The sequence below is a fragment of the Clupea harengus genome, chromosome 14 (assembly GCF_900700415.2).
Source record: "Clupea harengus chromosome 14, Ch_v2.0.2, whole genome shotgun sequence".
In the NCBI taxonomy this organism is placed as follows: domain Eukaryota; kingdom Metazoa; phylum Chordata; class Actinopteri; order Clupeiformes; family Clupeidae; genus Clupea; species Clupea harengus.
Genome location: NC_045165.1, coordinates 21,252,110 through 21,272,136, shown reverse-complemented (window position 1 = coordinate 21,272,136; position 20,027 = coordinate 21,252,110). Strand labels below are relative to the sequence as shown.

General features: G+C 42.2%; 1 protein-coding gene across 2 annotated transcripts in view; it reads right to left on the bottom strand.

The window, feature by feature from the left end:
* Positions 1-20,027, bottom strand: part of runx3 (RUNX family transcription factor 3) — a 55,193-nt gene that overhangs the window by 31,423 nt on the left and 3,743 nt on the right. For both annotated transcript variants that reach the window (XM_012822788.3, XM_031579808.2), the window contains 2 exons: positions 2,354-2,592; positions 1,212-1,368 (listed from right to left, as the gene is read on the bottom strand). In XM_012822788.3, the coding sequence (XP_012678242.1) occupies positions 1,212-1,368; positions 2,354-2,592 (396 nt within the window). The remainder of the gene's footprint in view (positions 1-1,211; positions 1,369-2,353; positions 2,593-20,027) is intronic.

Sequence of the window (20,027 nt, the reverse complement as noted above, 5' to 3'; positions counted from 1 at the left end):
TGCTCTTAATTCGCAGACCGGAGCGTTTTCCATTCATCAGTCTGCAACTATTTAAAGTGTAACATTTACAGGAAAAATGTGAGCAGGCAGGAGCCAAGCCAAGAGGAAAAGAGAGGAAAGGAGAAAGGTTGGGCAAGAATGTCAGCTATGCGAGATGTAGTTTTTTTTTTCAAAGGTGTGTAAACAGGCAGGCGTTTTTAAAACCCAAAGTCTGAATTAGTACTGCGCCTCAGGCAATTTGTTTCTTTAATCCTGAAATGACTGAACATAGTTATATCATGAAACGGCTGAAAATGAATTAAGTTTCATTTTATAGCTCGTCATTGCATACTAGGCCTACGTCCCCTGCAATTGGTAAAAAAACATAAATTGAAATGCTTGATAAGGGACGAAATTGTAGTAACTGTCGAAATGACCTATGACTATATCGGGCAAGTCGTCTGTGCTTAAAATTGGTGTTTTTAAAATAAATACTACTGTATGCAGTCTTCTATGAGTGGGGGCCATAATTTTGGGGGGCGTTTCCCAGAGCCTTCCCAACGCTATGTGGTAAGTTATACCTTAAACGTTTCGACGTGTTTCCAAGAACCTCACCTAAGGTTTGATAGACAGGCCTACTTTCGTAACACAGTTTTCAGATAAAACCAACGTTTAGAGCCTAAGAATGTTGTGTTAGTGTCTGGACGTATGCTCTGACTGCGATGTAAGACCAATATGTGCATTACATTTTGTACTTAATGACTAAAAAGAAATGGCATCGGTATAAATTAATTAGCCGTTAAATGTGAATCCTTTGCAAATACAAATCCATGAGTAACATCTAGCTTACATCTGTCTTTATTTGGGAACCTTTTTTTTTGGACCTTCATAGTTTTTCTTGTTGATGTTCTTTCTAATACCTAATTATCACCAGCGCTCCAATCTGAGTCATGCCCATCATCATGGCTCAGGCCTACGTGAAAGAGAAAAATCAATTCCAGAAACATGGATTCAGCCTCTAAGGTATAGGTTTCTCTTTGGGGAACTCTTATGATTTGGTAAACACTCGTAGAAACGTAAACAACTGTAGTAAGACAAAACTTCAAGTCCCCGGAACTGGGAAACCTACCCCTGTTTTCCACATTGAAACTAACTGGCAGTGATTATTTCGGTAGCAGAATTGTAAGGCGTCATCTCACAAAGTTTGGTTGTTTTTTCTTTAATGAACTCACCACGGCCACTCCTGCCCACAAACCGCAGGTCGTTGAATCTGGCCACCTGGTTCTTCATCACCGCAGACGCGTTCCTCAGCTCCGCCGAATAATTTTCGTCGTTCCCAGCCATCACGGTAACCAAAGTGCCATCAGGAACATCACCGAGAGCGACCACCTTCGGAGATATGCCACGGTCAACCGGGGACAACATCCGTGCAATGCACCAAACACCACCGACCGTAAAAACCACATCATATGCGCTCACCATGAGTGCTGACTTAATCTGTAGCATTAAATTAAAGGCTTCTAAATATTAGATTCACGTTTACAGCAATGCAAGGTTTATTTTCTTATTTAAAAAAAAAAAATTCAAATAAAAATAAACACAACCCCTTAATCTTAATAGTGTAGAAGAAGACTAATTAACTCCATTGCCTAACAAGCTGGAAATTAATAGCCTATTAAAGGCAGCTCGAAAGACCATTTCTTTAATTCATTGTAATAAAATAACATTGGTATATTTCAAGGTATACTCCCCTCTCTTGAAAATGATTTTACTAGAGCATTTCAACATCTTAAGCATGACTGAGATACCACAAGGTATAGTCCACACCCTGACCACACGCTCCTTTAAACAGCTTTCATATTCCAAATATCTTCCAGAAATAATAATAATAATAATAATAGTAATACTAATAACAATAATAATAATAATGATAATAATAATAATAACACATGTACAATTCTTCCAAATATGGAAAATATGGTCAAAAAGACAGGTATATTAATTACGTGAGCTACTATTTTATGTGAGGCAAAACCATGGGTTTTGTTTTTCTGACGTGATCCTTTGAATTTAATTTTGAAGTCAAGAAAGAGTTGTTAAGTGATGGATATTCCGCTCAATGTAATTAGGTGGTCTTTTTCACGTAAAAGGCTAAGATGCATCTTATTACGCAATGCATGTTTTCAACAGTAGGGTAAACATAGTTATTAAGTCGGTAAAATCGGCATCAGAGAAATTGACAGTTTTTTTCAACTGCAAATTGTGCTTTCATTTCATATTATAGGATAGACATTGGTGGTCACTATCACGTATCACATTCTTTCACTACATTTATATAGACATGTCACATTCAAAAAACAAAAATATTGCGTACCTTGAAAGCCACAGGTAGGGTTTTGTTGCATCTCCAATGCGAGGGAAGTACGGAGCACAGAAAGTTTGGGCTGTCCGTCCGTACAAGCTCGCCGGCGTGGTCCGCTAAAACGTCCACTACAGACCTGGCCTCTGGTCTGGTCCTCAGCGGTCCCGGAGTGCCCATGCTGCCGCTGCCGTCTGGAATCTTGCAAGGAAACGACGTTGATGGCGGCGTGAACCGTCTGGTAGTAGTTGGGTCTACGGGAATATGCATCACAACACCTTTGGTGAGTGGCACCACACAGATTTAGTCTACTTTTAACTTAAGTGATGGTTCTTCTCCCTCCTCTCCGGAGATTCGCAGGAGCTGGATAATGTCCGATGAAGAGACGGAGACCCAAGCGCAGAGCCTGGACTACAACGTATTCAAATAGTCTGTAAACCTTCGTGAGACACAAGGCAGTTTGCTCTGTTGCTGGTTCAGTACTATGCCCGTTGCCTTGTTTCCCACTGGCTTGAGGGAAAGTAAGGACTCGCTGTTCCAAGCCTCTCCTCTTGTTTGTAGCGGTTTACTTTTGAGTTACCCATGCAAATGCCAGCGCTCTCACCGTCACTTGCCTAACTTGGAACAACTGGCGGTTTAAGTGAAGGCACAGTTATTTCAGTCTTAACGCAGAAGGCAATAACAGGTAAGAGTTTGCTATTAATGTCCAAGGAATTGTTAGGCACCTTAAAGACTATGTTAAACGTGTACTCGTTTAAAGCAAATGTTCCGATTGATTTTGCCGAAGCTATCAGTTCTATTTCATTCTTTCCGACATCACAAAGTCCATAGTTTTGGGATTTCCGAGACACTGTTTTTTTGTTGAGTTGTCTAGATTCGATGCATAAGCATGAAGGATTTGTAGACTTTCCGACGACGTTTAACGTGTTGACGTCCCCGTCAAAACAAAGCGGTTTCAGTATAGGTCCTCTTCGATGTTTAATTTGTGCTCTTCCGTCTTAGATGCGAGTATCCTTAAAGTTGTCGACGAGTTGGTCAGATGGAAATAACGAAGTTCCGAAAGGTATTTGAGACTTGTTTATTTCTCTGCAACGTATGCATAAGCGTAATCTCGAAAAGATGCTAGGTCCCTCTGAAAAGATCCCAACGTTATACTGAGCGCGCTGTACATTCGGCCGTGTGTCAGAGAGAAGTGCTGAGAGATTATTTACTCAAGTCACTTTAGTGTTTAGTGGTGGGGAGTGTGGCGACAACTTCCACCAATGAATCGACTGGGCTGGGCTATCATTAGACCAATCAAAGTCTCCGATTTAGACAGAAACGCGAAAGCTTTCCAGCGTATCCCCGGTCGGTTATATTTGTTTGAATTATTATTTGTTTTTATTTATCCGTTTTTCTGTATCTATGCTTGATTTTCCAGATGTGCTTAACAGTTGTTGAGTGATTCTTTAACTTCCTTTGTGTAAAATGCAATTGTTAGACGGAAGTGTGTCAGTGGAGTAGTTCTCACTTCTTTTTGGTCTCAATGTTTTTTTGCTAAATTGAAGCCTATTGCCTGGGGCTTCTCACACCGATTTTTCCGAGATCAGGCTTTTTTCAGTATTTAATCTAGACATAAATGAAAATACAGACGCGTATTCTCTAGATGTGATTTCAAATCTTCAACGCAATTTTCTTATTTAAGTATTGGCCTCTGTGTATGGTTGTTCAGTAGCCTAACTCTTTCATCAGTTACAACTACAGCAACTAGCCTGCTTTGCAATCCAGTTAGGAAATGTTATGTAATGCGCTTTAGAAACCATTGCAGGTGTTTATAGTGGGCCTACGACAAGCCTATCTTGAGTTACGGAAGAGAAATATTGCAGTAAAGCAAATCAGACCAACCCCGTGAAAACACTACCTTAATATAAGGCCTTTTAAGAAAGCGAAATAAAACAAAACAAACTTGTTCTGTTTGTGAATTGTATTGTTTGGCATCTTTTTCGATCTGATTTAAAACTTTAGGCAGCTGTATTTTCATTGAGAATTGATTAATTGATGATGGAGTGGATGATGAAGTTTTTAGCACAATATTGTAAATGTAACATTTTCAAATTATCGCACCCTTCTCGTGTAGTTAATGTAGTTAATGTAGCCTAAACTATATTTAGTTTGTTTATGTAGCCTATGTACCCACATTAACCGACGTCTTCAGTCAAAGCAGTAATTCACACCAGCACATGCCAACACTTGGCTATTGCATCAATAAAAGATCACAATAAAATTAAGAAATTAATACAAATAGGTTAAGGACCTATGGCTTTCAGAAAAGAGAAAAATAATTTACAAAAATATGTCATGGGCGTAAACGCAATGCAAATATTTAATTGTCTCAATTTTTTATAGACGACAATTGATTATTAAAGCCTAATGCGAGTAAGCGATGGGAAACCTTGAATGAAATAACACATATTTCGAATGAACGAGAGTAATTTTGTAGTAAAACTAGCCTATTATTACTCGTTGTCATTAATTCCAATCTAGTAGTTTAATACCCGTTCCATGGAACACACCCTTCCCCGCCACCCGTACCTCAGCATCGCAAGATTTCACCGCTAGTTGGCGCGTTTGTCGTTTCAAACTCGACTATGGTTCAAGTGAGGATGCAGGATGAGACCAAGGAGAAGGGAGAGAAGTGAGGGTGTTTGATAAGAGAGTGCGAGAGGCTGAGAGCATCTGAGTGCGGTACAATGTAAATATTCGATAAAGAGTGACTCTAAGACTTAAGAATGCAAATATTAAGGATACAAGGTGTTGGCATTCACGAAATTGCACAGATATCCATGCCACTGTAATACGTGTCAAATGTTTTTCGTCAATGAACATCGTACAACACAGGAAAACACAGAGATTAAGGATGTAATAGCGCAGTTTTGGTTCGTTGAAATTGAACCATGAAGGAGCAGCTATTTAAAATAAACGGTTTCTTTGGCTGTTTATGACGTGTAGTCTACAGTTAAGAAACACCTGGTGAGACTTATCAATGCAAGAAATAAAATAAAAAAAATAAGGGTGACATGCAAATATGTTTACTTAACTAATTGAAATGTAATGATCATAAACAAGACACATGTCAACTTAGTTCCCGCGCTTTTGAATGTAGACTTTTCACATGTAGGAATACCCCCCTTTTTTTAATTGATACGCGATGCACTGGATATGGAAACAAACAAGAAGTTTATAACTTCGTTAACCTACTCAATGTTTGAAAGTATTTTATTACATGCCTTTTTATGTAGGCTAGGACAAAAATTATGTACTCAAACAAAACATTCTTGTCCAGCTATGGTCAAAACAAACTTATAACAAGAATCCAGTGCAAAAGCATCCTATCTCTGCAACGACCTGTCCTATTCCTCTAATAAATGAGTGATAAATAAACTTTTTTTGCCCTACTATAAGCACTGTGATAGTTGTCAACCCCACTGATGCCTACAGGTACAGCCGTTCTCGCAGATATGGTGCAGATGTGTGCGTGCGTTTTTTCTCTCTTTCTCTCTCTCTCTCTCTCTCTCTCTGTGCTCTTATGTGTTTTTGTGATTGTGTGTCGCTGTGCTATGCCTATTATGCGCTATAGATAGGCGTGGGCGTTGTGGGAAGAGTGAGAGAGAAGGAGAGAGAGAGAGAGAGAGAGTGGGGAAGGGAGGGCTTGGGGTTTTAGGTTTAGTTTTCTTCATTACTCTGATGCAGGGCACGGTCGACGCCAGAGGCTTGCGGAGTCAGTGGCGGGGATATGGGATGAGAAGATTACCCTTTTACGCATGCCAAGGACGCGACGACCAAGGGGAATTCGCTTGAATTTATAGTATATATTTAAGTATGGGATGAAACACAGAAGAATTAAGTCAGCTGTAGATCAAAACGTCCCTTGATTTAAAAATGTATCCAATGACCGTAAGAAATATATCAAATTCGAACAGCATGTCCATTAAGTTATTCATTCCCTAGCTGTTCTCAGCCGGACACCCTAGTGTAACACCGACATAAATTCTGCTTGGAAGAAAAATGAAAGAATAAAGTGTTTGTTATTTTACCTTATCTTAATATCAGCGGAAATACAAAATATAGCTAGATTGGTAGGCCTATGTTTTTTTAAGCTAGACAGACAACGAATGCGGTAAATCATTTTATTTTAGTTATTTATTTTCTACGCAGAATAAATTCCTTACCGAATACGTTACAAATCCAATGTGCACCAATGACACTAACCATATAAACAATCAAAAAGAATGAAACTAATTAAACAACAATTCATTTGGAACTGCTGGTAGTCTTTAGTTCAAACCCAGGGCCACGCAAAGGGCTGTCCTCTGTTAATTGTCTTTTGGCCATTAGTTTATTTTGAGATGTAGTGAAAGCCAGGCCGGGACAACGACATCGGTGATATTTCAGCTCGTCATCTGTTTATTATTAATATCTAACCACACACAGAACAGCTCCGCGCGCCCTGTCATATTTAGACCCCTGCATCTCAGCAAGCAGTTTCTACTATTTCAGTCGCACAGACTGGGAGTAGGCTGGAGAGGCCGCCATGGCCTTGAACGTTTTTTAATGATCCGGGCGGGCGAGGCTGATGTGCAGCCTGACTTGTTCTGTGATATTCAATACATCAAAGCTCAAGGACTCTTTACCCCCCATTTTTCATTCTGCATCAACACTGAGCATATTCTCAGATTCTGCATCCATCTACTATCACCAACATCTTGATAGTTTTGAAATGACAAATATGTTTCTCTGGTGCCGCACATTTCCATAATAAAAGGGGACTACATACATCATTAATCTGACCTCTTTTCTTTAGCCTATCATTCAGCAGAGAAGCCTATGTCATGGAGAGGTCTGCTCATTTGCACCAAATATTTTGTGCTAGATGTCAATATTGTTTGCTATTTGATATAGACTTGAGGCAGTTATTTGATGAACCAGTGTTTCTGTTTTATTGAAGAATTTTGCCTGACTGTCTTTCACTGATACAGTACCTGTCATTGGGCACTAAACTAGAATATAAGTCAAACCTAATTGTATTCAGGTGAAACAAATACGTTCTAATTCAAAACAATCTATTGTGGCACTTTGGCATTTCCCCATGTACTTTGATTTAATTTCTTATTATGCATCTCAAAGGTGAAGCAAGGACTTTGCATGCTATATGGAAGGGGTGGAAATACTGCAGATTAGACCTATGTCTTATAATGGATTCAAATCAGACTTATCTAGGTGTGTCATCCTCAGACTGGCCACATCCAGTGGTCCAATCATGCAGACAGTAGTTTTACCGTGCACTCTCTCTTTATCTGACACAATCTCCTCTGGGTGTCATCTCTGCCATCTGAGCCTACTGTCTTGCATATATTTGAGTACGGATGTATCTGCACTAACATATATGTTAGTCCATATGTTAGTGCATATATTTACACTGTCCACCTCTTCTTTTCACTCTTTCATTCACCTCTTCACACTCTTTTGGTTTGTGGGTCATAACCTACAGTGGGTACAGTCCCACCATCCCACACAGACAGCTGCCCATCAGTCAGAGAGAGAGAGAGAGAGAGAGAGAGAGAGAGAGAGAGAGAGAGAGAGAGAGAGAGAGAAAGAGAGAGAGAGAGAGAGAGAAAGAGGGAGAGGGAGGTGAGGAGGGTGAGAAGAAGAGGGTAACCGATGACACGAGACAAAGATCCCTATCTTTAGTCATCTTGGCGGTCACACATTTATGTGCATTTACAAATTAGAGGGGGAGCAGTGCCCGAACCCACAGAACACATTCCTTCCAAAAAAATGACGACTCCTATTTCAGCTGGGGGTTTTCCTGTTCAGCAGAAAGGAGAGTTTTGAATGGCAGACCAATGTCAACTGGAATTATGTTTCCCCCACACTGTAGTTGCAGTGAACCTTTACAGTGAAGATATTTAAAATGAAAATGGAAAAAAGATGTCCTTGAATGTGCTATTTGACCTCCTTTTATCCAGATTAATACAGCAATGGAATGATTACTTTGTGAACTATAAAAGACATTTTGTGGATGAGGATCACTTACAGTGAAGGTATTGAATGTCTACTCATACACAGGGGGGTAAAGACTAATACCATAAAGCAAGCCACTGTGGATAAGTTTGTCTATTTATTTCTTTGTATTTTTGTTTATTTTTTCTCATGAATGTTCTTTCCTTTGATAGCTGATTCAACAGACTACATTTACATGTCACTGTTCTGTGTTTGATGTAGAACACCAAATCCAAACCACATTGCATAAAGGCTTTTGTCTCTTTATTTACAAAGCTAGTCTAATTTGAGAACTTTCGGTATTTTGTTAAACACAAAGCTCCTTAGTATTTGGGACATTGGGACTAAATGCCTTGCTGAACTGATTGTGAATGTCCCTCCCTCAGTTGCATTAATGCACTTTGTCTTTAGCATTAATGCTGTTCATCAAGTCCCCTGCACTCCACTAGTGAAGCTGACAGACGTGTATACGTGTTTCACAAACATTTTATATTCTATTTAAATCTAATTTTACCCCACCTTGAGGCATGTTTTATATACATCACATTGTAAATGATGAATGAGACTGAGACTTGCCAAAACATAAAACTTGAAACTAAAATACTTATTTAGTTATACTTAATTACTAAGTGCATACGACTGGCTGAAATATTGCAGTCTCCCTCCCTTCCTCAGGATAGTACAGAAAATAGCACGGGTCTCATTGATAGGGTTTGCGACAGCACACCTTGGAAGGCGGGGTGACTACTGTATGTCAAGACAGGTTAGGGTTAGGGTTAGGGTTAGACAGGTCACAGAAGACAAACAGTGAACCATCACCAAGAAGACCCCAGAAGAGATGTGGCCATGATATGGTGTCGGTTTTTGTCATTGCCGCATCCTTTCTGGATTAAGCCATTCAAGTGAGTTTTAGTCGTTTAATGTCCTCTAGAGGGGGTGGGTTATTATTTGGAAGCTTACACTTTCATATCCGTAAGTCTCGTCTGTACGTGTCCAAAAAAGGAAACTGATGTGACCATAGACGCACGCACACACACTGAATTGAGACAGTGTCCTCCTGACAACTGTCTGCCTAACTGATGTGTTATCACTGTTGCTGCTGAGCATGTCTGGAGTGTGGTTTTTGTAAAAAAAAAACAGTCAGCTAGAACTGGAGTCTGCCGGTGACACTTGTCATGAGAATTTTCTTTCACAAGGAAATGGGAGGGGTGGTGGTGTGAGTGTGTGTACGTGTGTGTATGTGTGTGTGGGGGGGGGGGGGGGTTATTTGGCTTTGTGTGAATTCACTTGCAAGTTTGGTCGTTTCCAGCTGACCACTAGCCAACACATCAGTAGATGTGTTAAGTGATGTTCTTCTCCTGCGTTGTTTTCTAGTAATATTTTCTGATTACCTTTGCAAACTAAAGATGCTGACCATAATCCCGCCTTGCCTTTTGAAGTTGCGAGGTGAACTCAAAGGGCCTCCCTTGACCTCCGTTATGGGACTTTAGTGTAACCCATCTTTGACAAAGCACAAGATCAAACACAGCTCTTTTCCTGATCCACCTCTCACATCTGACTCTGATTCCTCCCGATCCTTCCTTGCCCTTGAACTCTCTCTGGCTGACCCTGTGACCTGGCCTTAGCTGGCTGCCCCAGTGCCTTGGCCCAGACCAGTCTGGAAGTGAAGGCCACAGGGAGGGGGGAGACGGGAGGGGGCTGGAGGTCTTATCGGTGGCTGCCCGCACACACCTCATCTGTCCGAGGCACACATCTTAACGCACACCTCATGGTGACAGTCATTATGCTCCAATGTGGTATTGAGAGGGCACCAGGGACACACCACACTAACTGCAGTTGTACTGTTTGTGCAATGACTTTGATGCCACGCAAAGAGTTTAGTGCTGCCTGATAAAATATTGTCCCCCGTGATTAGATTCTCATGTATGGGAATTAAATCAGTCTGCTCTTTGGATGTTCAAACATAGATCATTTATCTTTTTTGTCTATGGGGCATGTATCTTTCCATGTATAAATCATTTATTAAGTATTTATTATCATGTTATTATTCTTTAACTCCATATGTGTTATCAATCATATTGTTGGAGGCATTGGAAATGGTACAGCACGGGGCTCTTCATCAACAAGGAAGGTTGAACACAGTCTGTCTGTTTTTCCAGCCCTTGGCCATGCGCAGATAGACACGAGAACACACTGTAACTCTGCCTGTGACTCACACACACACACAGACACACAGACACACACACAGACACACACACACACACAGAGACACACACACACACACGCACACAGACACACACACACACACACACACAGACACAGAAACACACACACACACACAGACACACACACAGAAACACACAAATTTGATACACAATGTCTTTCTCTCTGTCTCTGGCTGAGCCTCTCTGATGCTATGAGCGCAATCTGTAATCTATAGTAATTGCATGTTCCAGAAAAACATTTTTCCGCAGTGGTAATCGCTGCAATATGTGCCTCGGTGTTGCCAAAGTGACAGTAACCAACCCCATTTCCTTTCACCACACACAGACACTCTTCCTCCTCTGACTGACTGACTCACACTCATACACACAAACATCATATACACAACAGACACACACACAGCACACAGGCACACACAACACCCACAACGATTTGGGTACAGTAAAAGACACTTGCATGCATAAAAAGAAATGCACACACACACATACACTCACACACACATGCTCTTGGACACGGGACTATTTGGACCTTGATTATCTGAGCTGGACAGTGATACACACATCGTTCATCATCCATTTCAAGACTCGACATGAATGAGATTCAGTGAGCTTTAAACTAGTGGGCAATAATACAAAACCTTGCATCTAGCTATCAACATATGTTGACTCCAGATACTGATGTCAAGTATGGTTTTATGCAGCTAATTAAACCATAGTCACCACCAAAGGCTTTGAAGCTTCCCTTATGGTCCAAGTTAGAGGTCACTTTGGTTTGGTAGAAGGGAGTGGCTATGCCCTTTCAATTATATGTGAATTGTCATTTATTTCATGTATCATCAAATATCAATTTATCCATTCCTTTTTTAAATTTGCCAGATGTCATGTTTATTGCTTTTGACATTTATTTGAGAGCTTTAATTTGTCTAACTGAATCAGTCCATGTGAAGAAAGCATATTGTCAGCAGATTGCATAACTCTATTTATGTTGTGTGCTTTGAATAACTCTTTTCGAGAGTGGTATTTTAAAAATAGAGAATTTTAAGGAAAACAGATGTTGGTTTTGTCTTTAAAAGTTGACATTCTGGGAAGCGCTAAATCGACAAGTATGTTTTGATAAGCATGCTGCATGCTGACTTTGACTATGAGCCTGTGGCTTGATCATAGCGCGTTTTTATGAGGTCATCTGCGACCACATCACCATGCCTGCTGCCTGTGTGACTAGGGCACATTCTTATGAAGTCATGGCCTACCACATCACCACCCTAACAACGCACAGAAGTGGTGCTATCTGTTGTGTTTGACCAAAGGTTTAATGGCAGAGTGACTCAGGGTGTTGGCCACAAAAAAACACTCCATGCTCACACACACACACACACACACCACACACCACACACACACACCACACACACACACACACACACACACACAGTTTCCACACACCGAGCATCCATATTGATACCTCTGCTTGGGGTGAGCATAGATTGATGACTCAACTCAACACAACTCATCCTACCCCCTGCACAGATCTGTGTCCTGGAGAGAATGAATACGTTGCTTTGAATTAGGGGTGTAACATCAGAAAGGCAGCGTTGCCTTGGCCTACAGCGAGGGATGGCGGATGGCGGGGACCATTTTAGCATTGGACATGATCAGTCTTTTCCTCTAGACTGTCTGCCACTTCTGACTCCTCTAGTCTTTATGAGCGCACTGTGAGAGAAACAGCGTGTGAGGGTGAGGGGAGTGTGGTGGTCTGGGCCTACACCCTCTGGCTCCCAAAATAAGCTGTGAAGCGTCCTGCTTGCTCAAAATGGCCTGTGCCAGAGCCTCCATAACTCAGGGTTTTCCCAAAATGAAATCGCATGTGAACCGAGTATTAGGAAGTGCGTCTGGCTGCCAGCAACCGCTGGGGCCATTCTGAGCAGCGTCTGTAAACCACATTTTTTACCCAGAAGACAATGCCCCTTTGTGCTTGTGTGTGGCGGGTCCCCTCTCAGCCGGAACTAGGAGAGAAGCTCTTGTATGCTTTGACACTGGGGAGTGAGTGGGGGTGGGGTGGGGGGTGGGGGGGAGACAGCAAGCGTGAGAGATGAGTTGTGGTGGGGTGGGGGTAGGGGGGTGGCGGTAGGCGGTTGAGGATGAGGAAGAAAAATGAACAGAGTGTTAGATGTGTTCTCTGCTTAATTAATCGCAGTCATATCTAAAGATGGAGGCCTCCTCTGCCTGCTCTCCTTGAGCCCCATGGCGAGTCAGGACCTTTTATGTGGTTGCACACGGAATGCTGTTGTTCATTCCTTCCTACAACAAAAGCCACATGTGTTTCTTTCTCTTTTTTTTTTTGCTTTCGATAACACACAGCTTCATTGGTCTTGTCTCTGCAGGAATTGTCGTAGGAGGCATGCAACGTATGAGTGGTATGACTGAGGAGCGAAAAAAATATATTTTTTAGTTTGTTACTAATCTTGTTTGCTAATCTTACATGATATTCACCATGTCTTTGGATGTGCACCATCACACATATGCAATAACGCAACGCTGTGGCTCGTTGATAAGAAAATCCTCTGATGGATTTACGAGTTTTGCAGACACAGATGGCAACTATGCCCTTCAAATAAATATTGCGCGATACGCTTGAACTCGCTTGAACCTAAAGGCAAGCCACTGCATACCTACGCTACTTGCCCACACATACAGACACACGGGCATGTATGCAACGCAATCAGACACACGCGCATGTATGCAACGCAATCCAAGTGGAGTGTGAGGGGAACGAGTGTAGCAGATACAGAGATGGCTCCGCTCCTTCCCCCTCCAGCATCCTCAAGTTTCCCCACAAGCCCAGGCTATATCCAACCACCCGTTCAGCGCCTATTTCCTGTCCCTTCGCCATGCTTTTCTTCCTCTGCAGACGTGAGGCAACTCCTGGAACAACTTTGCTTGGCCCTGGCTTGCCTCAGATCAAAAAACATGGGGCGGGGCGTCTCGGATTGAGGGCTCCGTCTGTGATGACATCATTAAATATGTATATATAGAAAGGATTTAAGAAGATGGAACCAATAACCTCACACTGTGGCTGCCACTGAGTCTTCAAATTATTATTAAGGCTGTGCGTGAGTGTGTGTGTGTGTGTGTGTTTGTGTGTGTGTGTGTGTGTGTTGTGTGTGTGTGTGTGAGTGTGAGTGTGTGTGTGTGCGTGAGTGTGTGTACACATACTTGTGTACGTAGGAGTATGTCTGTGCATTTGACTCATAATCACTTTGAATAGTAACAGGCCCAGTATGTGGAGCAAATCTCCCCACTCTCCCTGTGACTCAGCGCCCTTTTAATTTAGTGATTACTCTTTTTGGCCCCCACAGGCTCCTCTCTGTCGTCTACACTGGTGGCATTTATAAACCCAATCAGAGGCCTGGAAAGTGGTGTTGTTGTGATTTCGGCTAATCAGGCCAAGCGCCTACACGGGGCGGCCGTGGTGTCATTACACTGATTAAAGGCACTGCTTGCGATCGTCCTTTAAACGACTCCTGAGCTCGTCCTTCTCTGTGCCCCGGCTGTTGCGTCATGAAAACAGACTTCCTCTCCCTCACCAGTCGGGCTCATGATGCTTTTATTTGGTGAAAAGTCTCTCCCACGCCAGCCTTGATGTTGTAACAGGGGCCTACTGGGGATTCTTCTCTCTGTGTTTTTAGGATGGGTAGTAACTTTGATGGATTTGTGAGATAGCCTAACCACTTGGAGGTTACTACAGTTCATGGTCAGTCGTGTTGTGTGCATAACTGTTGACTTGAATTGGTGTTCACACCTAACTGGAAGTCTACCACAAGACCCTGAAACTGATCTGTTTTTCATGACACCATCACCACAGTCACATGTATTCACAGGGTTTAACCTATAGTAAAAAAAGGTTATCTCTCGTCAGTCTTTCTGTCAGTGTCTGCTGTCTCATACTCTGACTGGGAATTCTTCTTATGTGTGTGTGTGTGTGTATCTGACAGTGAGGGACAAACAAGAAGAGGACACAACGAGGGAAGTAGACACACAACAAGCCCGAGACGAGGAAAGAGGGTGTGTTTGCATGTGCTTGTCTGTCTGTCCACCCATGTCCCCTGTGCGCGCGTGTATGTGTGTGTGTGTGTGTGTGTGTGTGTGTGTGTGTGTGTGTGTGTGTGTGTTTGTGTGTGTGTCCCTGGTCCAGACACGCTGACCTCAAGCCAGACAAGGAAAAGAGCAAGCAGGGTAGACATCTGCTGCTCAGCTGAGAGGGGAATCCCTGTACTCTGGGGCTTTTCTGCAGAGACGGGGAAGTGAGTACCCAAGACTGGAGCAGGCTAGTCGGCAGGGAGCGGCCAGCGGCGGAGCCCAGACACTAATGGCCACGGGGTTACTGCAGGTCAGCCGTGAGCGTGCAGAAATAACGTAACGTTTTCCTCAGAAGATCTGCTAATTGAAAGCCCCAATAAAGTCCCATCACATCTTATATTGGGGGAAGCAAGTAGCCTGTTCATGTTTTAGGAGCACTGGCCAGTTCTGTTATGTGCTGCTATGTAGGTCGAAGACATTAACTCTTGTTGTTACACTCGAGTCGGAGAAGCCAGGGCATCCTGATTTGTTGACTCAAGATGCTTGCCGTCGTCAGTTCTGCTGCGGGGTGAAAGTCAATTTCGGGCTGATTTGGCAGGTAGACGTGCCCCAGAGACAGGGAACGTGTCATCCCACTAAGCACAATTAACGGCATGTAAACAAGTGGGAATATTTCTGGGAAGAGCGAGCATCAAAACACAATTCGTAGCCTCCAGCCTCCCATATCCTCATGTCCTATCATTATCTGCAGTTCTGCGCCACCATAATTACGTTCTTTTTTTTATTGCGTTTGGTAAGACGAGGGAGGGCCGATACATGTTTGCAGCATGATTAAGGATTTCTTATTGTGAGAGAATGAGAGACAGAGACAGAGACAGAGAGGGAGAGAGGGAGAGAGTGAGTGTGAGTGAACGAGAAATCCTTTTAAAATTTAGAATTTGTCCCTGGAGCTAATACAGTCTAATGAGTAGATGTGATTATTTGTGACACGTTACGGCATATACCACTTCTTTGTAGCACAGCTCAAAGATGACATAAGTGGTCAGGGGTGTCCATCTGAAAATGCTGTTTCTAATGATGTTTGGAAGCGAATGAAATGTGACACATATTGCACTTGGAAGTCACAAATCGTTATTCAAAAATATTGTCAGGGTGTGTCTAGATTTGTGTGTGTGTGTGTGTGTGTGTGTGTGTGTGTGTGTGTGTGTGTTTGTGTGTGTGTGTGTGTGTCTGTGTGTGTCTGCCTGTGTGTGTGTATTTAAATGTGAATAAAGTACATGAGGTAAAGTGAAGGAGTGAAGTTACTTATGCTAATATCCAAACATAAGGCCATCCCTATGACAACACTGCACCGGGGGAGAACACTTCATAACCAAAACAAACTGTCGACTCTGAAATGTTACTCTGTCTCTGTCGGAGGGTGTGCTCACTGGTGAATGCGGCCGTTATTTATTTGGGGTTGCTCTGCAAAAGGAGAAAGAGAAAGAGAGAAGGAAGGAGGTTTTCAACACCTTTTTACAACATGGTTGGCTGTTTTTTTGTCGTTTTTTTATGCAAACTTTAAATCCCACCGAAAGGTCACTTGAGCAACAACACCCATCTGATTTCATGTGACTGGGTTAGTGCTTATTGAACCACAAGGTCATCTTTCAGTACCACAATGAATAAGCATGAGCTAAATGATCACCACATGTATGGAGTCATCACAGCATGAACAAAGCAGATATGCAAACCAAATACACATTTAAATCACATTAAATGAGAATGATATCACGCATGTCATGAGTTTTTGGGAATCTATGAAAAAGAAATTAGGGACTCAAGTGACCAAGGTGTAGAGCGCAAGTGGGAGGTCTGTCAAACACTGAACCCACTGAGCCTTGCCTGGGTTTCACAAGTCCCCCACCCTCTTTGGCAGAAATGATCAGAGCAGCAGAATGTGGTTGCAGAGCAGGGTGGAGTTTTGGAGTCCTGACCTCTGTCACGTTTTAACAGGCCCACAACGAACATGGGTCCAAAATACGTTGAAATGTGTGAAACACAAGCATAAAAATGTACTGACTAGCTTGTGTCACTCCCAGGAAAACACCAAAGTTTTCAGAAATGCCGTTTGAGAGCGTAAACAAACAAAACTTGATCTTACGCATGACCTTCTGTGTTTGTGGGGGGGATTTATTAAATTCAGTTTTAGGCATTGTTTGTACAATGATTGATCTTTTAACAATCTTTGATTGATTGGGAATTTATGTAATTGTTTGTATAAACAATGAGGATGAGCTCATGAGTACCAAAACAGTAGGACCAAGGCTTTAATCAGTCCCACTCTGCACAGGCTTTATGAGGACTGTCGGCTCCTGTGATGCTGTAATTTGCCTCACAGAACACGACTCACTAGAGTATTGAAGCCATATAGATTGGTTGTACTTAATTTGCCCAAATCAAAGAGGATTGAAATTTGCGACCGTTGCCCCTCTCATTATCCAATTACCTAAATACTTTTTCTTTTTCGTCGTCTGCATACTTTCCTGCCTGCATGCATGTGTTCATGTAGCCAATTGTTTTCCACATACAGAGGGTCCCAAGCTAAAATAGCTCGTCTAGACATTATAAATTCCGTTGACATCTCCGCTCATTGTATCATGACAGACTTGGACATTTGTGCCTTTCACCATACCAATTATTTCCCTCTGCCCCCGCTCGAGGTAATTATTATGTAAGGCTGCGATACACATTTTGTTTCCCCTCTTCTTGTTCCTTCTTTTTTGTTCGTCTGAACGTGGCGCAGTAATACGCTTAGCACACATCCGCAGAGTGTAGTCTCATCCCAGCTGCCATCTACAGTCACAGCGGTGCCCCTCATGCAGAGCAGAACTCTGGGAACTGGATGCTGCACTACTGAGACCTCCAACTACAGTATATGTACATTCTTGGTAAGTGCTTAGGAACCATTTATAAAGCACAATACTACAGTTCATTAGTGGCTGAGGTTTATTCACCACTGCGGTGAAGCCTTTGTGTTACTTAATAAGTTTGTTCAAATTAGTTCATATATTTTTTTTTTATTGTTAAAAAGTTAGATTTAATTTTGATTAGATTTAGATTTTGTTTGCATTTGAGCTGAATACATGCTTTTTTGTTATTAAATGTTATTAAAGGTTTTGTTATTAAAAGGGTGCGATTAGGATAGATCTATATCTACAGATCTATACTACAGTAAGGCACAAACACCCTGGCAGAACAGGTAACCACACCAAGATGGGAGGAGCCTCCCTCTTCACCTGGGGGGGCCCCATCATCAACTATCCCCAAACTGCTCATCCCCCATCAACCATTGCAGTGGACTGGAGAAAACCACGAGGCAGCCCCAATACGAGTAAATACGTTTTTCCCTCAAACGTTCTTGGGGCCTAATCAAGTCCAGAGCATCGTTCAGATCCAATACAGCAGTATGCGCTTTATAAATAGATATTATGCAGGCCCAAATTGGAGACAGGAGTCCTCTCCTCGGTGGCCCTTGTGCCTCGTAGATTGTTTTCCTCTGTCGAGTATCGAAACTCTTAATATCTGGTTTCAGTGTTCAGGCCTCTCCACCGCTCCTGATGTTCTGGGGGTGAGGAGCCAAAGTGCAAGAGCAGAATGCCTTTGAATGTCTTCCACCGAGGCACAGTGTTCATTTAGGCAAGCACGCAGCAGCGCATGTTCATGTGATTAATAAATTGCCCACAGTCTCAGAGTTCAAAGGGCAGAGTTGGAGTGGAACATCTCTGATCACAAAGCCACACTTTTTGATGTTTCAATTCTAAATCTATGACATAACTGTAGGCGGCCTTTTTTTTTTCAAAATTTGATTGAATTTGAATTTTCATATATTATTCACACACATTCTGGAATATTTCAAGGCATTATTAGCATGTATTTTGTGTATTCTATGTATTCAATCCTTCCTACTTGCATCACAGAATGATGCAAGCTGCATTTTCTAGCGGTTTCAGTAAGGCCAGTTCCAGTTCCACAGCTCACTGAGCTGAGGGTTTGTCCGAACCAGTTGAGTTAGCTTGAGAGTGCTGTGGCTTTCCTCTCCCTCTCAGAAATCTGTATTTTCATTCACGCAACAGTGTGAGCCAAACTTATAAAACCCCCTTTCCCCCTCTAATAAAGCCACACTCCCAGCCTGACGCACAGCCAGTGAGCTGGCTCCTGTGTGGTTCACTCTCGATGGAGACCCCCTACAAAATGGCTGCCCTGAAAAAGCTTCTGTGGAAATTCCAGAAGACGCAGGTGACTCTACGACTTCGTTGTTGGCCGCTGCTTACTTTTACAAGGTGGACCAACCTGGAAGTCCTGGCTGACTCATACCTGAGGTAGCTTGGATGTTGGATGTACGTGTGTGTGTGTGTGTGTGTGTGTGTGTGTGTGTGTGTGTGTGTGTGTGTGTGTGTGTGTGTGTGTGTGTGTGTGTGTGTGTACATACCCTGGATACTTAATAGTTTGTTTTTACAGAGGAGCAGGTGTAACCTCATTGTGGTTCTCAGGGAACGGCAGGGGCCCTGGCAGTCTGCATCAGATTAGCGCCTGTTTCTCTCTCTCTCTCTCTCTCTCTCTCTCTCTCTCTCTCTTTCTCTCCACACTATTTCTCACTTTCACACATGCTCACAACTATGGACTGTCAGAGCGTACATATTCACTATCAATTTCTTGTCTTGTTTGTCTTTACCTTCTTTTGCAGGGCAATTTTGCAACAGTATTACTAGGGCTTCTGGATATTGTATTACATATTATGAGAAATAAAATTAAAACATTTTAAGTAAAGCTAATATTAATACACACAGGTATGTCCAGTTATCCATGGCATTGATTAAATAAACTCTATTGAGCCTTTGTTAAGTACTATTCGAGTTTACTGAAGAACCCTGATCTGAAGTAACTCAACAAATGTTAAAGTTGATGCTAACAAATGTCAGCCAAATATCAATACTCAATTTCATGCTAGTCTACTATAACTATAAAACATACCAATAACAAAGATTGATATATAACAAAATAACATGTTGACCATTTACTGTAACATTCATCATGAGAGGTATTTGGTCCGTTGATCCTTCTAGTTACAGGAGTGCAGGTTAGTCCTTTGATTTAACCTGATCTAACTTTAGCAGCTTCTTGATGCCACCAGTTAGCTGTGTTAGCAAGCCAGCTAGCTTTTTACTGCGATAGCCTAATCAATAATAAACAGTACATTAGATGTAATTGTGGAGTCATTTCTTTCTGATTTTTTTTTTTTTGTAGAGAAGTTGTTTCATGTAGAAACCTGTCAAGTTGCACAAATGTCTAGAAATCAGTCAGGGTGTCTAACA